This window comes from Mastacembelus armatus, chromosome 13 (assembly GCF_900324485.2).
Source record: "Mastacembelus armatus chromosome 13, fMasArm1.2, whole genome shotgun sequence".
In the NCBI taxonomy this organism is placed as follows: domain Eukaryota; kingdom Metazoa; phylum Chordata; class Actinopteri; order Synbranchiformes; family Mastacembelidae; genus Mastacembelus; species Mastacembelus armatus.
The window spans coordinates 23,099,979-23,120,765 of NC_046645.1; the positions used below are offsets into that span (position 1 = coordinate 23,099,979).

At 44.4% G+C, this 20,787-nt stretch overlaps 1 protein-coding gene across 2 annotated transcripts in view; it reads right to left on the reverse strand.

Annotated features, from left to right (window-relative positions):
• Positions 1–3,266: 3,266 nt before the first annotated feature.
• Positions 3,267–20,787, reverse strand: part of galnt17 (polypeptide N-acetylgalactosaminyltransferase 17) — a 30,214-nt gene continuing 12,693 nt past the window's right edge. For both annotated transcript variants that reach the window (XM_026298470.2, XM_026298471.1), the window contains 8 exons: positions 20,160–20,334; positions 19,508–19,705; positions 18,573–18,690; positions 17,675–17,860; positions 17,407–17,544; positions 13,463–13,558; positions 4,697–4,858; positions 3,267–4,055 (listed from right to left, as the gene is read on the reverse strand). In XM_026298470.2, the coding sequence (XP_026154255.1) occupies positions 3,921–4,055; positions 4,697–4,858; positions 13,463–13,558; positions 17,407–17,544; positions 17,675–17,860; positions 18,573–18,690; positions 19,508–19,705; positions 20,160–20,334 (1,208 nt within the window). In that variant the 3' untranslated portion in view covers positions 3,267–3,920. The remainder of the gene's footprint in view (positions 4,056–4,696; positions 4,859–13,462; positions 13,559–17,406; positions 17,545–17,674; positions 17,861–18,572; positions 18,691–19,507; positions 19,706–20,159; positions 20,335–20,787) is intronic.

Here is a 20,787-nt window from a genome sequence, read left to right on the forward strand (position 1 = left end):
AAATGGCGCAATAAAACTCTTTTTTTTTAAAAATGGTGCCATATGTTTTATTTTAGACTGGACTGGTGCTTCTTCTCTAGGCGGTTATCAATTCATTATAAGGTCAAACCTACAAATATCGTTTGCAGTACAGATTTCAGCCAACAAACATTTCAGCCAACAAACATTTCTACAAAATTGGCAATAAGCTGATCTCACCTGTACTCCACTTCTGTCAGACTCCCTAAATATATTTAAAATAAACACTTTAATAACATGCAAAGTTATTTATCCCATGAAAATGTATAATTTTACATGAACACGTTGGTTAACTTTTATTTATTCTGGAAAACTCCTTGAGCTCAAGACACATCTGAGAACAATACTGGTTCTAAAGTCTAAAGATCCCTACTCGTTTTGAGAATAGCCTTAAGCCACGTGTGTCCGACCCTGGTCCTCGAGCACTACTGTCCTGCTTGTTTTCCAGATATCCCTGCACTACCCACCGCTGACTGCATGGATCAGGTGTGTTCAGCCAATCAGAAACTGGAAGGGCAGGGATAGTTGGAAAACCTGTAGGACAGTAGGGGTCAAGGACCAGGGATGGAGACACTTGTCTTAAACTGAAGATACAGGTATGTTAATGTCCACCATCCAAAATTTTCATGGAAGTTCAGTAGTGAGTGCAATAGCTATTATGAAATGTCCCATGTGTGTTTTGACAATCTGCTAATTATTTATAATGTTGCACTGTGTCAGCTATATTTCCACTACCAGCATGGATCATTTCACTAGAGCATATGCCACTGATGCTTCCAAACATTTTGTGTTTTGGGATTTTAGAACAAGTTTGAATAAAAACCAAGGTGGTTTAGGAAAAAGCCTCTAAAAACACAGAAAAAGGAAACTATGTTATAAGCAACAGGTGAAGCTTGGTAAGGAAAGGAGAAGCAGGGTCAGGCGATGGGCTGAGGCAAGAGCACACTGGAAACATCAAGGTAAGACATGAACTTTTATTTATCAAACAGCTCAAAGTAAAATTGAAGGAAATTTAAACATTTCATTTTTCCCATTTGGTAATGCCATTCCTCATTCTATGGATAGAAGCTGCTACCTACATTTTGCCATTTATTTCCTGCCAAAATCAGAATGAGATCATACAGGGTTTTGCAGAAATCACTATATATTCAGCAATGGGACAAATGTGAGGTTATTGTGCATGCATGTCACTAATCATGGGAAAGCTGCTAAGACCACAAGAGGGCAGCATTGTGCGCTGGGGTGATGAAGCTGTATGTTCAACACAAAACCTCCATGTTAAGCATACAGATGATCCAGAGGGTAAAATGTTTCATCCCATACATTAAAGACATTTTTTCTAAAGTAAAAAAAAAAAGTTTATCCTTGGTCACTGATTCTTCTTTAAAAGGCAGATATTTTAATTTGAAACCAAGTTTAATAACAAGATCTCTGGTGGCCTAGACAATGATCACACATTACTTTATTGGATACTGTGTCCAATTATAATGATTACACTGCTGTTTTACATAGATGATTGTAGTGCTTCATCCAGCAGAGCCAGCAGGTGAGACAGGTTTACCACAGGGACACTGACCTGCAGGCAGGTAACCAAACACTGGGCCAGATGTCTATCTGTCTTTCAATGTTTTTTGTCCTCTGCCTTCTATCATTAGCCTTTCATTGCTGGTTAGGGTGATAGTATCAATATGGAAGCTATAACTAGTTAAGCTCCAAATATAATAAGCCATAAACCCCAAATTACCCTTTATTTTTCTGTTAAAATCTAGACACATTTCTCCTTATACTTGATCCACCTTATACCTGAGTAATAAAACAAATCCTGTGTTAATCTGTTAGGTTGTTCTTTGTATTAGTTACAGTAACTAGTTAGTAGGAATTTAACTAGCACATACTGTATTTGATGCCAGGCAGTGATGAGTAGACCTGCAGTCTGATGAGCATTCAGTGTGGTGTTAGCATGCAGGCTGTGTCCTCCACAGCCACCTCACCCTCTCTGTCTCTATGCTAGAAACAGGCCCTTGTACTCCCAGCAGGCTCCTCCTGTTTCATTTACATCTTAAGCTTTAAGCTGATGCTTCATCCAGAGGAGCTTAGTGAGGACAGTAGGAGTTCAGCATCTGGTTCAAGGACACTTTTCACAGGACATAAGGCAGCTAAAGGGCTGAATCCATAACTTTCCATTTATAGGCCAGTCTCTGAGATATCAGGCCACCTGGCTGCCACAGTTGACGCTGTGCAATATTTTAGTGTAGCACTTTTATGAAGGATATGTGATTAAACTATTCATAAGCCAAGTTGTTTGCAGCCCCACAAACCATGCAGCTGGGAAATGATGGTGAACTCTCTTCTGAAGTAGTCTATTTTTGGAGATGATTTAAAAACACAAATCTCACAGTATGAAGGAAACATTTTCACCCAACATATACAGGTCGCACATGGAGCAGTTACAAAGAAAGTGGCCCAGCACTTACTTTGCAGAGCCTTAAAAATATTTAAAGTCCAGAAAAGAGAAATTAAGTACTTTCACTTTGGAAAATATGTTAGTTAGCTAGACATTACTTACACAGTGATATGTTAGTACCCATCATCTTTACAATTTCCTAAAAATTAAAGTGCATGAAATGTCTAACAAAATTCATTAACTCAATAATTTCACTTTTGACCAAACAAAATCTATACTGGATATTCAAGATTTCAGAAATTAGACCACGTAATAGTAACCACGCAAAGAGCAGGAAACCAGTTGTTTATTGGAAGACAATCTTGGGAGCAAAAATCCAACTGATAACACCAAACTAACTGAATATATGACATCATATACATCTCAATACATTAACAACACTGGCCTTAAAGGCCTCCAGCATTTCCATAATCCATACACTTATTCACTTTTCCCTTCCCGATTCCATCGCACTCTGTCTGCACCTTTATGACCAAAAAAGTGCTTTGTTAGTTTTGGCCAGCTGCAGTAGTTATGGCACTCAGTAGGTAGCAGAGCAAACTCATCATACAGTACGTACAATCATGCTACAAGATGTACTGCATTTGGTGCTACAGAGTGCTTTGCATAAAAATTACAATAAGAAAGATAAACATATCCACGACATATAAAAAACATGATATAGCCCGGTAGCCCTCGGCAATGTTGTTGAAGTGACTTCAAATGATTTACAATAACTTTAAAGAAAAAAATAGGTACCAATACACAAGTAAAATTCATTCTTTATGCCCTTTTCTTCAAAGTATAAATATTTACGGGGTCTAGATTTCCGTAAGAAGAAAGTAAATTCCCATTGTAGACCTTATTGTTTAATTCATGGTTAAATGTGTGCCTGTCATAAGGAGGCAGTCCTTCATTTTCAGGTATCTTGAGCTAAAAAGATTAGACCCACCAATAAAGCTTATTAAAAACTACCAATGTATTCTGAATGGTGCATATTGCTGAAAATGTAATTCCAGGTATTTTGTCTTTCTACATATTTCAAAAGACATAATAACATCATACAGAATGAACCCTTTTGTCTCCCAACATTAGACAGAAAAACAGTTTTGGTTGCTTAAATCTCCTTAAACCCTCCTTAAACCTAAAGCATCATAGAGAAATGGCACATACAGGAATTATGGCAACGTCACATTGAAAGTCTGCCAAATCCAGTTGGAGAGAAAAACAGTCCTCATGCTAAATGTGCATCAATTACATCATTTAAGTTTGTAAAAATTGCACAAAATTTGTATCACTGCGATGTTCACAGCTCATTACTCTTTTGAACCATCTCCTTTTCCTCCAAAAGACGAGGAGCCTCCGCTTCATCATCAGTTACGACTCAGCCAAGCTGAGGTCAAATAGCAGCTCTGGGAAACAACCTGTGTCGGTGGTTGAAGTTAAACTGTATGGTTGACTACTGCTTCACGGTGTTCTTGATGGTCCAGCTTTGTCCGGAGCAGGGCTGCAGGAGCAGCAGGTGGCCGAAATAAATCTTAGCCGGCACCACTTCCAGACAGCGTCCAGAGGCCTCGTTTCTGATGGCTTCATTCTGCAGGGTAGGAGGAAGCACAGGATTCTGGTTGAACCAGGCCTGGTGGTTCTCATTTAATCTTCTCTGGTAGTATATAAATTTTGGTAGTAATTGAAATAGCTGCCATATTAATTTTGAGACATTTGTAACACTAGTTCCACAAACAAACCGATAACAACCAGCTTCAGATCTTGTCTGCTTTTCACAGTGGATCACAGGACTGATGTGGGAGAATGCCTGCTGTCTTATTGTTCAGAGAAAATACAGATTAAAGCTTTAACTCTAGCTTTCAAAGTTTTCAGGTGGAACTGAAAGACTAGTGGAAAAAATACTCACATTTTACTGTTCTCAGTAAAGGCAAAGAAAACAAATGCCAAGATTAGGACAGAGGGCAGCCTGCCTTCTTAAAAATGGCCCATTAGTTTTGGTAATTACACCACAAAAACAAATGACAAAATACTTTGATTTGTGTTTAAAAATACCACATGTAGAATAAATGTACCTGAAATAGTCAGGGTAACAGTAATATTAAGCTGAGCCCACCAGTTACTTACTTCTGACATTTATATTATTTATTTATTCACAACACGATTCAGCTTTTCTTATAAGCCAACATCCAGACAGGTATCTTATTGAACTGTTTTCTTTCTACTTGTCACCTGAGAGAAATGCCATGTCTTCTGCTTGTTGTTGGTCACTTTATCACAGCTGAGGAGCTGAGGAAATTTGCTGATCTGATCATCCACCAGGCAGCGAGTGTCCTCCCCAGTGCTGCCCAGAGGGCCCAGGAACAACTGGCCCTCTTTGGTGTAACGCCCTAACTGAGGATGAACACAGACACACAGGCAGCAGTCTGAATGGGATCACAAACATGGGACATCATGTAGTACTGTCACTCTTAACTTCTACCCATCTAGTTATTGTGAAATGTGTGGTCACTTTAATGAAGTAATGTGACTGAGCACGTAGTTACTAAGCTGAAATAATGGCCTGAGTTTTATGAAAGGCACTACCTGGTTGTTAACCCCAAATTATAAATTCCTTTTCTCTGTGCATCTAAAAAAAAACATAATAGTTGGTTCATAGGCACATCTTTTTCAGGAAATAACACCTCAGCTAAGGTATTTATGAATCTTGCAGGAATCTCACTTTATTCTGGCTGCTTTGACCAGCAGAAACATGTTGTTCCAGATTATATTGAGAGGTGGAACATGGAGCATGTTTGTTCTCAGGCTTAATCAGTGTAAACAACAGAACAGGAAGGACATTCAGCTATGGATGTGCCATTCTAACATGAGTAACTTATAACAGAGTAGTGTGAGAGCAACAGGACACTTTGGCCCATCCCGACCTGTTTTAATCAGGAGAGTGTCATTTGTTTATGTGGACTGTAATTTCCTCATATTAGGGGCCTGACAAAGAGCAGGACAATCTTAGGTGTAAATTATTATACAGAGATTTTTCAAAAGGTGCAATTTATTATATGACTGAAACAGTAATGCTCGATTACAAATGGATCAGACCCAACTTTTATTAAATGGAGTTTGAAAATAAAAGTTCTCATTAATGAAATTCCATGAGCTGTCGTTCTCAACAGTTACTATTCACGCTCAGAGCAACATGGGGTTCAGTGTCTTGTCCATAGACACTTTGACATATGGACTGGGGGAAGCCAAGAATTGAACCATTGACCCTTTGGTTGGTGAAGCACCTGCTCGACCTCCTAAGCCACAGTTGCCCCAGTAGTCCCAAGATCACAGCTGTAGGATTTTGGACAACGTGAAAATCGCAAACAGGCAACTCAAATAACGCTTTGTTACTTTGAACTACACTACAACAGGAGCTCTTGAATCATCTGTAGGACCTCAGTTATGTTTAGACTGCTTCTCTCCCATAGATCTCTCTGAATTTACATCAGTAGTTGTTTCATTGAAATCATCAACGTGTCTCTTAGACCCCATCCCGACTAGACTGCTTAAAGGCACCCTGCCATTAATGAACTCATCTTTATTAGACTTGGTAAATTTATCTCTAGTATCAGGCTACGTACCACAGGCCTTTAAGACTGCAGTAATCAAACCCTTACTCAAAAAGCCTAGTCTTGATCCAGGAGTCTTGGCTAATTATAGACCAATATCCAACCTACCATTTATTTCTAAAATCCTAGAAAAAGCTGTTGCTAAGTAGCTATCAGACCACTTACACAGGAATTAACTATTTGAAGATTGTCAATCAGGATTTAGAACACATCATAGTACAGAAACAGCACTGTTAAAAGTTACCAACGATCTTCTCTTAGCCTCAGATATTGGACTTGTTTCTATACTTGTCCTCCTAGACCTTAGTGCTGCATTCGACACCATTGACCACAACATCTTATTACAGAGACTGGAGCATGTGACTGGTATCAGAGGAACAGCATTAAAATGGTTCCAATCCTATTTATCGGACAGATTCCAGTTTGTTCATGTCCATGATGAACCTTCCACACGAACAAAAGTTAGTTATGGAGTTCCACAAGACTCTGTGCTAGGACCGATTCTGTTCACCCTGTACATGCTTCCTTTAGGATACGTCATTAGGAAGCACTCTATTAATTACCACTGCTATGCAGATGACACTCAGTTATATCTATCTATTATCTAATTGACATAAAGGCCTGGATGACCAGTAACTTTTTACTTTTAAACTCAGAGAAAACGGAAGTCATTGTTATTTGGGCCAAAAAATCTCAGAAATAACTTTTCTAAAATTATAGCTACTCTAGATGGCATAACCCTGGCATCCAGCACTACTGTAAAAAACCTTGGAGTTATTTTTGACCAGGACATGTCCTTTAACTCACACATAAAACAAATCTCTAGAACTGCATTTTTTCACCTGCGCAACATTTCCAAAATTAGGAACATCCTGTCTCAAAATGATGCAGAAAAACTAGTCCATGCATTTGTTACCTCAAGGATAGATTACTGTAACTCATTACTATCTGGATGTCCCAATATCTCCATAAAAAGCCTCCAATTAATCCAGAATGCCGCAGCCAGAGTCCTGACAGGAACTAGCAAGAGAGATCATATTTCTCCTATATTGGCTTCTCTTCATTGGCTCCCTGTAAAATATAGAATAGAATTTAAAATCCTTCTTCTCACATACAAATCCCTTCATAATCAAGCTCCTTCATACCTTAAAGACCTCATAGTACCATATTATCCCAATAGACCACTTCGCTTTCAGAGTGCAGGTCTACTTGTGGTTCCCAGAGTTTCCAAAAGCAGACTGGGAGGCAGAGCCTTTAGTTATCAAGCTCCTCTCCTGTGGAACCAGCTCCCAGCCTGGGTTCAAGAGGCAGACTCTCTCTGTACTTTTAAGGCTAGACTTAAAACCTTCCTCTTTGACAAAGCATATAGTTAGGGCTGGCTTCAGGCAACCCTGAACCATCCCTTAGTTATGCTGCTATAGGCCTAGACTGCCTGAGGACCATCGGTGCACTGAGCCCCCCCCCTTCCCTTCCCTTCCCCTCCCCTCTCTTCCTCTCCTCCCACTTCATGTATATTCCACCACTGAATGTCACTAACCTTGTGCTCTCTCTCTCTCCCCTAATTTGTGCTCTCTCTCTCTCTCTCTGTTCTCTCTGTACCTTCTGCAGGTGTCCCTGGTCCTGGAGCTGTATATTGCTGATGTGCAGTTACTGGCCCCACCAACCTGCAGTGTCTATTTGTTGTTTATTGTTGCTGTTCTTTTCTCTCTGCTCTATCCACTCACCCCAACCGGTCGAGGCAGATGGCCGCCCAAACTGAGCCTGGTTCTGCTGGAGGTTTTTCTTCCGTTAAAAGGTGTTTTTCCTCTCCACTGTCGCCAAGTGCTTGCTCATAAGGGAATTGTTGAGTTTTTAGTTTTAGTTTTTTGTAAAGTGCCTTGAGATGATTTGTATTGTGATTTGGCGCTATACAAATAAAATTGAATTGAATTGAATTGAAACCCCTCCTTGAACCGCCAACTTATCGTGGTGGAGGGGTTTGAGTGCCCGTATGATCCTAGGAGCTATGTTGTCCGGGGCTATATGCCCCTGGCAGGGTCTCCCAAGGCAAACAGGTCCTAGGTGACGGACCAGACTAAGAGCGGTTCAGTGACCCCTTATGGAGCGACAATCAAGGACCGTGACGTCGCCCGGCATAGCGAAGCCGGGGCCCCACCCTGGAGCCAGGCCTGGGGTTCGGGCTCGTAGGCGAGCGCCTGGTGGCTGGGTCTCCCCTCATGGGGCCCAGCCGGGCAAAGCCCAAAGGAGAGACCTGGGGCCATCCTTCTGTGGACCCACCACCCGCAGGAGGATCCATAAGGGGCCGGTGCATAGTGGATCGGGGAGTGGTCGAGGACGGGGACCTCGGCGACCCGATCCCTGGATGCTGAAACTGGCTCTAGGGACATGGAATGTCACCTCACTGAGCTTGTGCGGGAGGTCGAGCGGTACCGACTAGAGATAGTTGGGCTCACCTCCACGCACAGCCTGGGCTCTGGAACCCAGCTCCTTGAGAGAGGCTGGACTCTCTTCTACTCTGGAGTTGCTCGAGGTGAGCGGCGGCGAGCCGGTGTGTGCTTGCTCATAGCTCCCCAGCTCAGCCGCCATGTGCTGGAGTTTTCCCCCCAGAGTGAAAGGGTTGTTTCCCTGCGCCTTTGGGTCGGGGATAGGTCATGCAGAGTACCCAGCCTTTTTGGAGTTTCTCGGGGGGGTGCTGAAAGGTGCTCCTACTGGGGACTCCATAATTCTGTTGGGGGACTTCAACGCTCACGTGGGCAGCGACAGTGAAACCTGGAGGGGCGTGATTGGGAGGAACGGCCTCCCCGATATGAACCCCAGTGGTGTTCTGTTGCTGGACTTCTGTGCTAATCACAGTTTGTCCATAACGAACACCATATTCAAGCATAAGGGTGTCCACCAGTGCACATGGCACCAGGACACCCAAGGCTGGAGGTCAATGATCGACTTTGTAGTCGTGTCATCTGACCTTCGGCTGTATGTCTTGGACACTCGGGTGAAGAGAGGGGCAGAGCTGTCAACTGATCACTACCTGGTGGTGAGTTGGATCCGCTGGAGGAGGAGGAAGCGGGACAGACTTGGCAGGCCCAAATGTACTGTGAGGGTCTGTTGGGAATGTTTGGCCGAACCCACTGTCAGGGAGGTCTTTAACTCACACCTCTGAGAGAGCTTCTACCAGATCCCGAGGGAGGCTGGGGACATTGAGTCCGAATGGACCATGTTTTCCACCTCCATTGTCGACGTGGCGGCTAGGAGCTGTGGCCGTAAGGTTTCGGGTGCCTGTCGCGGCGGCAATCCACGAACCCGGTGGTGGACACCGGAGGTAAGGGATGCCGTCAAGCTGAAGAAGGAGTCCTACCGAGCTTGGCTGGCTTGTGGGACTTCCGAAGCAGCTGACAGGTACCACAGGGCCAAGCATGTTGCAGCCCAGGTGGTGATGGCGGCAAAAACTCGGGTATGGGAGGAGTTCGGTGAGGCCATGGAGAAGGACTACCTGTCGGCCCCGAAGAAATTCTGGCAAACCGTCCGGCGCCTCAGGAGGGGGAAGCAGTGCTCTCCCAACACTGTTTACAGTGGAAGTGGGCAGCTGCTGACCTCGACTGCAGATATTGTCGGACGGTGGAAGGAATACTTCGAGGATCTCCTCAATCCCGTCAACACGTCTTCCATAAGGGAAGCAGGGGCTGGGGATTCGGGGGCTGATCCATCCATCACTCAAGCTGAAGTCACTGAGGTAGTTCGGCAGCTCCTCGGTGGCAAAGCACCGGGGGTGGATGAGGTCCGTCCCGAGTACCTCAAGTCTCTGGATGTTGTTGGGCTGTCATGGCTGACACGCCTGTGCAACATCGCGTGGCGTTCGGTGACAGTACCCCTGGATTGGCAGACCAGGGTGGTGGTTCCTCTTTTTAAGAAGGGGGACCGGAGGGTGTGTTCCAACTACAGAGGGATCACACTGCTCAGCCTCCCGGGGAAGGTCTATGCCAGGGTACTGGAGAGGAGGATCCGGCCGGTGGTCGAACCTCGGATCCAGGAGGAACAATGCGGTTTCCGTCCTGGGTGTGGAACACTGGACCAGCTCTACACACTCTCGAGGGTGCTCAAGGGTTCATGGGAGTTTGCCCAACCAGTCCACACGTGTTTTGTGGACTTGGGGAAGGCATTCGACCGGGTCCCTCGTGACATCCGGTGGGAGGTGCTCCAGGAGTATGGGGTCCGGGGCCCTTTGCTGAGGGCTATCCGGTCTCTGTACAAACGGAGCAGGAGCTTGGTTCGCATTGCCGGTAGTAAGTCAGACCTGTTCCCAGTGCGCGTTGGACTCCGGCAGGGCTGCCTTTTGTCATCGGTTCTGTTCATTACTTTTATGGACAGAATATCTAGGCGCAGCCAGGGGCCGGAGGGAGTCCAGTTCGGGGACCACAGGATTTCATCTCTGCTCTTTGCAGATGATGTTGTCCTGTTGGCTCCATTGAGCCAGGATCTCCAGCGTGCGCTGGGGCGGTTTGCAACCGAGTGTGAAGCGGCTGGGATGAGAATCAGCACCTCCAAGTCCGAGGCCATGGTACTCAACCGGAAAAAGGTGGCTTGCCATCTCCAGGCCAGGGGAGAGATCCTGCCTCAAGTGGAGGAGTTTAACCCTCTGGGGTCTGAGGGGGTTTTTGGGGCCTGGACAAATTTTGACATGTCCTGACATTTGTGCTTTTTTCAGTGTTTTTTAAACATATTAATGTCTAAAGTCTAATAGCACTGTAATCAGCACAAAATTGGCTACAATAATATGTGAGCAGCAAGTTTATACATTATTGTGTTTTTGAGAAAAAAGTGGTTATGCATGGTTAGGGCAAAACTACAATTTTTTACTCACTGAAATAAGACCATAAAACACAAACAGAACATTGGTTCACAAGACTTTGGAGACCAGCATGTTGTAGGCTAAAGTGTTTACTTCAGAGTGCTGTGAATGTCATCTTGTTCACACATTCACAGTAAACAATACACTGATTTAAATTTTCTAAGACACTTTTTGTCCAGAAAGGCCATATGCAAGAGGGTGTGTCTGAGGATGAATAGTCATGTGATTTACCTGAGAACACAAAAGACGCACTGAACAACCAAACAAAGACGCGCATAATGAGCCTTTCAGTCAATGTAGATGGGACGGATTAGTGCAGTACAATACAACACAATGCGGAGCCAAACGATTCTCATTTGATTTAAAATCAGTGTTTTTACTCTGAGGACAAGCTAAACTATTTGTCTCTGAGTGGAATGTAAGGAGCGCCGCTTCACGTGCGTAACGCGCCATCATCCAAACGTGCCGAAAAAGTGAGTAAATTCTATGATGAAGATATTTTGTGTCATTTCTCGGGGGTGTGCACATATTTACCTGGTTCACCTGAGATTATTTACATGTGAACAGTGGACAGTGTACAAGGCGGGACCACATTACCTGTAATGAGGTGAGACAGGAAAAAACGGACTTCTCCTTACGTTCATACGGATTAAATAAAAAGTGATGATTTGTTTTCGACTTGAATTGTTTCAGTCAAAAGAAAACATTTCAAGCTTTCTAGCCATATAACTCTTATTTTTATGAGGCAAGTATTTGCTGAGATTCTGGTTGTTTTATTTATGCGTCTGTGAAGAGAAATGGCAGAGACAGAAAAGTCCGAGAGCACACCCTGTCGGCTTTCTTTATTTAAAAAAAGCACAACGTTTTGTTGTTATTATGATGGTATACCACTAAAACTAGACCCTTTACAGATTTGAATGATATACTTCTTTTATCTGTACGATCAGAATTGACGGAGTAATTTAAGTTTGTTTCGGCCCTATCAGAAAAAGATGCGTCAAAACGCGCCGGCGCGTGCGTCGACCCCAGAGGGTTAAGGATCTCGGGGTCTTGTTCACGAGTGAGGGAAGGATGGAACGTGAGATTGACAGACGGATCGGGGCATCGGCAGCAGTAATGCGGTCGGTGTACCGGTCCGTTGTGGTGAAGGAGCTAAGCCGGAAGGCGAAGCTCTTGATTTACTGGTCAATCTACGTTTCTACTCTCACCTATGGTCATGAGCTCTGGGTCATGACCGAAAGAACAAGATCGCGGATACAAGCGGCTGAAATGAGCTTCCTCCGCAGGGTGGCCGGGTGCTCCCTTAGAGATAAGGTGAGGAGCTCGGTCACCTGGGAGGAGCTCGGAGTAGAGCCGCTGCTCCTCCACATCGAGAGGAGTCAGTTGAGGTGGCTCAGGCATCTGTTTCGGGTGCCTCCTGGGCGCCTTCCTGGGGAGGTGTTCCGGGCATGTCCCACCGGGAGGAGGCCCCGGGGTAGACCCAGGACACGCTGGAGGGACTATGTCTCCCGGCTGGCCTGGGAACGCCTCGGTGTCCCCCTGGAAGGAAGTGTCCAGGGAGAAGGAAGTCTGTGTATCCCTGATTCGGCTACTGCCCCCGCGACCTGGCCCCGGATAAGTGGAAGAAGATGGATGGATGGATGGATGGATGGATGGATGGATGGATGGATGGATGGATGGAATTGAAATGGCTTCAGTGAAAAGTCAGTTTAGCTAACTTAACTAACCTGAGCGTTAAAAATGCTATCCATGCATAATCATGCTCTTTAAATGCGTCCATCCCAGCTTAAGACATTCTATTCGTAGCATCTACTGGTGATTATAACACAGTATATAATGGTAAAAGGTCTTATACTTTGTTACAATTGTTTGCTTTTTTACACTTAAGTGTCCTCAATGCTTTTATGCTATTTGTCCATTCACTCCATCACTCACACACCGGTGGAACAGCCACTAGGGCAACTTGGGGTTCTTGCCCATAAGGACAGTCATGGGGAAGCCAAGTATCGAACCACCAACCCTCTGGGGCATGGTCAACCTGCCCTAACTCCTGAGCCACAGCCATCCCAATGTAGGAGGTTTTGGACTTTTGGACTAAGTTTGTTGGGTAGTAGCCAACTGTCTAATACTTCTGTTGAGAATAATCTCAAAAATGTCATAAATTTACCGGAAAAAACTTGGATATTCTCCGGCATTATAAAGTCGCACGTACATGAAAAAAACCTCCAAAACAGTGTTCTCAAGTGGCATGCAGTACCCTGCATGGGCTTTGCCATGGAGGAACTGCCCTATATCCAAGTTTTTTTCTCGTACATTTACAACTTTAATCTCGAAATTTTTGAGATTATTTTCTGAAATCAAACTAAACCAGATCCAGATTAAAATCTATAGATTCTTTGACTAAGAAAAGACTATGAGTTTTAGTCAGCTAAAAACTGACTAAACTTAAAAGGATGGACTGACTAACCCTGACTTAATCTGACATGGACTTTTAATGTCAGAATTAAGTTAATGGCTGTTTTGTTGAGTGTGTGGTTTTACCTGAGGACCCCATCCATGGCAGGGATGCAGGATGGCTGTGTGGTTCTCCTTCATACCCTGATCCATACACAAATGGTTCGCTTTCGAGTTACGGATCTAAAATTACAAAACAGCTTTTAAAAAAAAAAAAAAAAAAAAAAAATCACACTCAATATCCTTTGGGATTTGTGCTAATAGCCCTAAAGAGGATTTAGGTATTCAGAAAAATAGCCCCTGTCAGTCTGTCTGCATGACTGATCATTATGTGCATTTTCCAAGTACGTTTGGAAGAGGCTCTGGCTGCTTCAGTAGAATCTTCAGTCTCAACACCTGGCTCAAGTCTATCTCCCTGTCCTACAATCTCCAATTCATCGACAACTTCAACCTCTTCTGGAACCGGCCTGCCTTCTTTGCAGGAGATGGTCTGCATCCTAACCGCCTGGGCTCCCATGTGCTTTCCACCAACATTCAACATGCAGTTCACTGTACCCCACACACTAACACTGGACAACCTGTCCATTCTGTCCCACATGCCTGACTATCTGACTCCATTCTACCAATCCCCTCCATCTGGTCATCCTCCCGACCCCAGTCGAGGAAATCAGGTATACGCCTGATCAACCACTCTGTGCTAACTAACATCCCCAGATACATGGACTCTACACCTTTCCATAACACTCATTTTGGGCTACTTAACATTCGCTCCCTCTCTCAAAAAGCATCCCTCATCCTTGACATTATTCTTAAACACAATCTCGACATCCTGTGCTTAACTGAAACCTGGCAGCAGCCCAATGACTTCGCTGAACTTAATCAATCTATTCCTCCTGGTTTCACATATCTCACTCATCCACGCCTCTCGGGACGCGGCGGTAGCCTCGCCATACTGTTCAACCTTAAATACAAAATATCCATCCACCCCACTGTCACCTTCCAGTCCTTTGAAGCTCTCATAGCACGTATTCACGGTCACACACCAACCTTCCTGGCCACTATCTACCGCCCACCTAAACCTAACCCGACCTTCCTGGACGAACTGTCTGACCTTTTAGCTAACCTCATCCTCTCTGTCAGCCAACATAATTCTTCTTGGTGATTTTAACATCCACTTCGACAATCCCAACAACACCACAACAAAAGACTTCATTTCCTGTCTGGACAACTTTGGGCTCCAACAATACCTCCCCAACACATTCTCAAGGCCACACCCTCGACTTAGTCTGCTGCTCTGGCATCACAGCTCAGTCATGTTCTACCCTCGACACCTTCTTCTCCGACCACAAACTAGTCTGCTTTAACTCCAAACTACCTCTCTTCAAAACCCACCTCTCCCGCACCATCACCTTCCGTAACTTAAAGAACATCGACCTCCCCTCCTTCACTGCTTCTCTCAATAACCTTTCATGTACTAATTATACACCGTCCCTCTCCAACATGTTATCCAATTTCAACCGTAAGCTACGTAATCTACTCGACACCTTCGCCCCACTCAAAACTAGATCTGTCTCCTTTTCGCACTCTGCTCCATGGTACACACCCGAACTCCGCCTCCTCAAAACCCAAGCCTGCCGCCTTGAACGTCTCTTCAAAAAAAACGGTTCATCCACCCACAAGGACTTATACCTAAACCACATACTGAAGTACAAGCAAACCATTACTCAAACAAAATCTGACTTCTATGCCTCTCTTATTGCACCCGCTTCTAGCTCCACGCGTTCCTTCTTCTCCACTATCAAAAATTTATTGGGCCCTCCCAATACTCCTCTCTTCGCCTCACTCTCCACCATCTTGTGCAATAACTTCCTGGATATCTTCTCATCAAAAATCGAAAATATACACCAGCAATTTCCCCCCACCTGTGATACTGCGAACTGTCTCCACTGTACCCTACCCTGTCTATCAGTATCCTTCCTGTTTTCGAGTTTTATCATTCCACCCACCACGGTTCTCTCTTCTCTGATCCTCAAATCCAAACCCTCAACCTGCAAACTTGACCCCCTACCAACCAACCTCGTCAAGCTCTGTCTTCCCTCTCTCCTTCCTCATCTTACCCACATTATTCACACTTCGCTCAATTCTGGCATCGTACCCCCATCACTCAAGACAGCCATCATCACACCAATTTTAAAAAAACCTGGTCTCGATCCTGCCGACCTTAACAACTTCCGCCAATAGCCTATACGAACACTTTCAATCTGGTTTCCGCCAACTTCACAGCATTGAAACTGCCCTGGTCAAAATCACCAATGACCTCCTATTAGCCGCAGACTCTGGCCTTGTCTCCATCCTCATCCTCCTTGACCTAACTGCAGCTTTTGACACCATCTCATAACAATATTCTCCTCCATCGCCTTGCTTCCATCGGCAAAGCTGGCTCGGTCCTCTCATGGTTCACCTCCTACCTCTCTGACCGCACCCAGTCCGTCCATCTCCAGAACTTCCACTCCCATCCCTCTACTGTCAGTTGTGGCGTGCCTCAGGGCTCTGTCCTGGGGCTCCTCCTTTTTAGTATTTATCTCCTTCCTCTCGGTAATATCTTTAGGCAACATAACATCAATTTCCACTGTTATGCAGATGACACCCAGCTCTACCTCTCTGCTGCTCCATCTTCTACCCTCCCCCCTCCCTCCCTCCTTACCTACTTACATAATATGAAATTCACCCATAACTTTGTGAAACTCAACCCCAATAAAACTGAAATTCTCCTCGTGGGTACCAGATATACCCTTTCTAAAACCAGCACCTTCTCCATTCAATTTGACAACAATACTGTCTTCCCCTCCCCCCAAGTTAAAAGCCTGGGTGTCATCCTAGACGGTACTCTCTCCTTCACTCAGCATATCAATACCACTACCCGGTCGGCCTACTTCCATCTTCGTAACATAAACTGCATCCGTTCTTCACTCACCACCGATAGCACGGCCATACTCGTTAACGCCTTTGTCACTCACTCCTCACTGGTCTTCCTCTCAAATCACTTCACAAACTCCAACTTGTCCAGAACTCTGCTGCCCGAATCATCACCAGAACTCCATCCTCACATCATATCACCCCTGTCCTTAAACAACTTCACTGGCTCCCTGTGTCCTTCCATATAAACTATAAAATCCTCCTTCTCACCAACAAAGCCCTCCACGCTATTGCCCCACCATACATCACTGATCTACTTCATATCTATTCTCCGCCTCGTACTCTCCGCTCATCCAGTTCCACTCTCCTCTGCACCCCTACAGCGCGCCTGGCCACCATGGGCGCTAGATCCTTCAGCCACACTGCGCTCCGCCTTTGGAACATTCTCCCTCATCGCATCCGGTCGTCTCCGGACTTATCAACTTTTAAATCATAACTCAAAATGTATCTGTTCCGTATAGCGTTTTCCACCTAACACTCTCAAATCAGCCCGTGATGTTCTACCACTCTTCGCCTATTTCATATTGTTTAATACTGTTTCATATTTGTTGTTCTGTCATCTGGAATTCTGTGTTTCAATTTACTTTTGCTGTACATCACCCACTTCTTAGATACTTTACACTTTTGCCTTTACATTTTGGCCCTCTGTTTATGTATTGTTGTTATCATTGTTTTAATGCACTCTATGTATTTCATGCTGTATGCTTCCTTTTTCTCTCTGTAAGGTGACCTTGAGACTTTGAAAGGCGCCATGAAATAAAATGTATTATTATTATTATGTTGGTACCGATCTGGATCCAAATACAGATTTGAAATTTTCTAATTGTTTTTTTTTTTTATTTCAGTAAGACAGCTCGAGCTGTGCAGAGGGATGCACTCTGCATGCTTTTTTTCTGTTTCTATTTTAGTGTTTAGATATTTTTTTAATAAACCCCTCAGGGTTTATCTACCTCAACTCTATCACTCATCTGTTTTCAGTTGTTTCATCAATTAAACCTTAGATATACAAGCTTTTCTTTCTGGTCTCTTTCATGTCTATGTGACTGCAGCCTCACCTCGCCATAGAACACCGTGCTGTTGTACCTCCTCATCTCTGGGTAAACATTGTCGAGGTACCACTCAAAGCTCTTACACTGCAGACGCTTCCTCAGAGCAACCCTCTGAGAGATATCTCCGTAATCAATACCATGGTTCTGCAAGAGCATAAGATATCATTATATGAAATCTTTGGAAAGGTTGCTCTTTATATTTCCATCACCAGCTAACACAGTAAAATGTGATTTCCTCTTTGCAGTTGTTGTTGGTGCTATAACAGCCTCTCACCTCCATGGGGATGTTCCAGGCCAGGTAGACACTGGACTTGTACTCATCCATCCAGACCTCTGCCACGCGTAGAGCGTTACGCCGTGTGTGGACACCTATGTTATTGTGGTAAGGTTTCTTCGTCCGTGCAATGTGAGCTACTCTGGAACAAGGCAGCACCTCCATACTACCTCCACACATCCACACCTGCAGGTAGATGGTGTTGCAGAGTGAATTAAATTGAAGCTGCATGAATGCATTTTGGCCACTATTGGGCTGTTGGATTAATTTTTCTAATTACCCGAATTAGAAATATTTAGCTCACTTTGGACTCCCCCAGCCTGTTAAAAATGTTGTCCTCTAGAGTGTTTTCTTTCATACCATCTTGCCGTTTAGTGTGTGGCAGGCAGCACACATTAGGTTTATTAGACAATGGGCTTTAAATGGTGCTCTCCAGTATTTGATGAATGGTGAGACAGAACCACAGTACAGTAAATGTGCCATAAAACCAAATGGAGGGCATTAGCCATACAACAAGAAATTATTAAATGTTCATATTAACCAACTGATGAACTCTGGGGTAACTAACCCAGTTTAAAAACCAATGCTTAAAAACATTTGACATAGCTTCATAATTATTATTCTTTCCTTTGCCCTTTAGTCAAAAAATAAAATAACCCTGCAGAATAACAGCACTGTCCAATCTCTTGAAATGTATAGCCACAAACCCAACCTTCGTGCTCTGTGACCTATTTATCTCCAATGCCCTGCAGTGAGTTGCACACACTCAGCACTGGTCCTCCAGGACTCTTAATAGGGTTTCATTTATCAGTAGCACCATGCTACGGTGGCCACTGCTCCACTTAGACCTACAGGGGTGAAGAGAATAGAAGCAAAGGGAGGTGGGTGACACACAAACCCTGATGCCCAGTTCGATGTTCTCCCCTCCATAGACATTCATGCCAGAATCCAGCAGACCAAGCTCCCCAAAGTAGTTTCGGTTGGCCACAAAGGAACAGCCAATCATGGCAGGAGTCCTGTGACGAGGACAAAACATCAAAATGAAAACAAGTGCCTGAACATGTGCGCATGAATGTGTGGTTTTGTCAATGCAAATCATAACCTTTTTTCTTTTTGAATTGGCCTGTTCAAATGTAATGCTGTAAGGTTTTGTGTATTATTCAACATGTAAGTGTCATGAGTCCCTGTGGGGACTTCCTGCCTGAGGACCTTTGTGTTATGACTTCCTTTTCTCCTCGCACTGGTCCCCGGCAGCTTTATGTTTGTTATTTGTATTCATGAGCTTCACCTGTCCCTGTTAGTTTCACCTGAGTTCAATCACCTGTTGTGTTCCTCCCTATTTATACCTCCCATCTCCCTTTTTTCGGTGCAGAAGCATTGTTACTGCTCTAGCTTTGATCCTTCGTTGTGGTGGCTGTTAGTTTGCCCTGTGTGTTTTTTTATGACGACTGTCCCACCCGGTCAAGCCCTCGTTGTGTACGGTTTCACCCGGTTCCTGTGTTTAGTTTTGCCCTGGAAGTCCCAGGAGGAATAAAGTCTTTGGTTTGTCCCGCAATTGGGTCCTACCGCCTCTCCTTCTCTCTCGCACCTCCACACACAAGCCAACTCATGACAGTAAGGCTGTATGCATTTGTGACCTATTGTATTTTCATACATGTATGTTCCTTTATTCTTTTTAAAAATCTTCAATTTTAAAAAATGGATAAATATCTGATTTAACACAAATATCTGGGTACCCTGTGCACAAAATATCAAGCATGAGAATCCTCATCTGTCCAGACTGATATGCAGGCTTTGTCCTTGCTTTGTTGATAGAGGTGAATAGAGGCTTACCTGATGGGAGCAGACACGTCACCCTCATCCCACCACTGTTTGGGCGGGCTGATGTACATGCACCACAGCTCCCAGTTGTAGCCATGGCCTGAGTTCTCATAGCGCTCCGCCTCGAACGTTTCGTGCTTAATGTTGTCAATGGAGGGCAAGATGATCCTCCTGTGGTCTTCTTTTATTCTGGCCAGAACTGGCTCGGCCCTGGCAAAAGAGTAAACACACACATTTCCACACTATGTGGATACACATTACAGCACAGACGGGACAGGATATCTCAGAAGATCTCTCTCACACCCACTACAGTCAGAACTGTACTAACTTTATTACTAACTATTTGATTCAGCTCAGTGCAGCTCTGGATGGCATGGGTCTATTTATGTTGAGTGAACAGGGTTGTGTACAGAAGAGACATACAGAAAGGTGTTTGGAGGTTACAAAGATCTTTTGTAAAGTTTCTTTTAGATGTGATTAATAAAGTTTATTATTGTTATTGCTGTAATCATGATTTGTGCATCAGTGTTTTCCAGTATTTTTAAATGTGGAGTTGAAGTTCACTTTGCCTGAAAAGAGAACAGTTGTCACAGGACCTGTTATCATTTCAGACATCCTGTAAGAGTGCCACTAGCTAGCCCATCCAGATTCCAGACTTACTCACCAGGTGGGAGTGAACTCCACATGGGCATCAAAAAATCCTGCGACCTCAGCAGTGGCTGCCTTCCAGCCCTCGATTCTTGCTCGGATGAGTCCCTCTCTCTTCTGGTTCCTCACGATCTTCACCAGGCCAGGATAGCGCTTGTTCACATACTCCTCCAGCGGTCCTTTCAACTGCTCTGCAGCCCATAAAACACCCCAAACATCACAACAGGTAAGGGACAGACTCTAAATATACAGAATACATCCTGAAGCTCCACATTTTGCACACAAAACAATGTGCTCAGTAAACAATGGCATCAGCGATGAAGCTACATTTGACCTGTTTTGTTTAATATACAAATCATGATGACGCGCAGTGACCTGTACAAGCTACCAACATTGATGCATGCCAACTGTGTCACTCCAACATTGCTCTGATCTGACACAGACATAAGCAACTATACTGAAAGGTCTACCACAAGTACACAAAGACAGAATGAGCCAGATGACAGAAATTTGTTCTCTGTGTCCCCTGTGGTGCTGTTTTCAGCGCCAACAGACTCCAACAACACCAAAGGGAATCTGCAGCTTCCTGAGTATAAAAGACCGCTCCACTTTGATCTCTCCATCAACTCATCAACCCCCCCCCC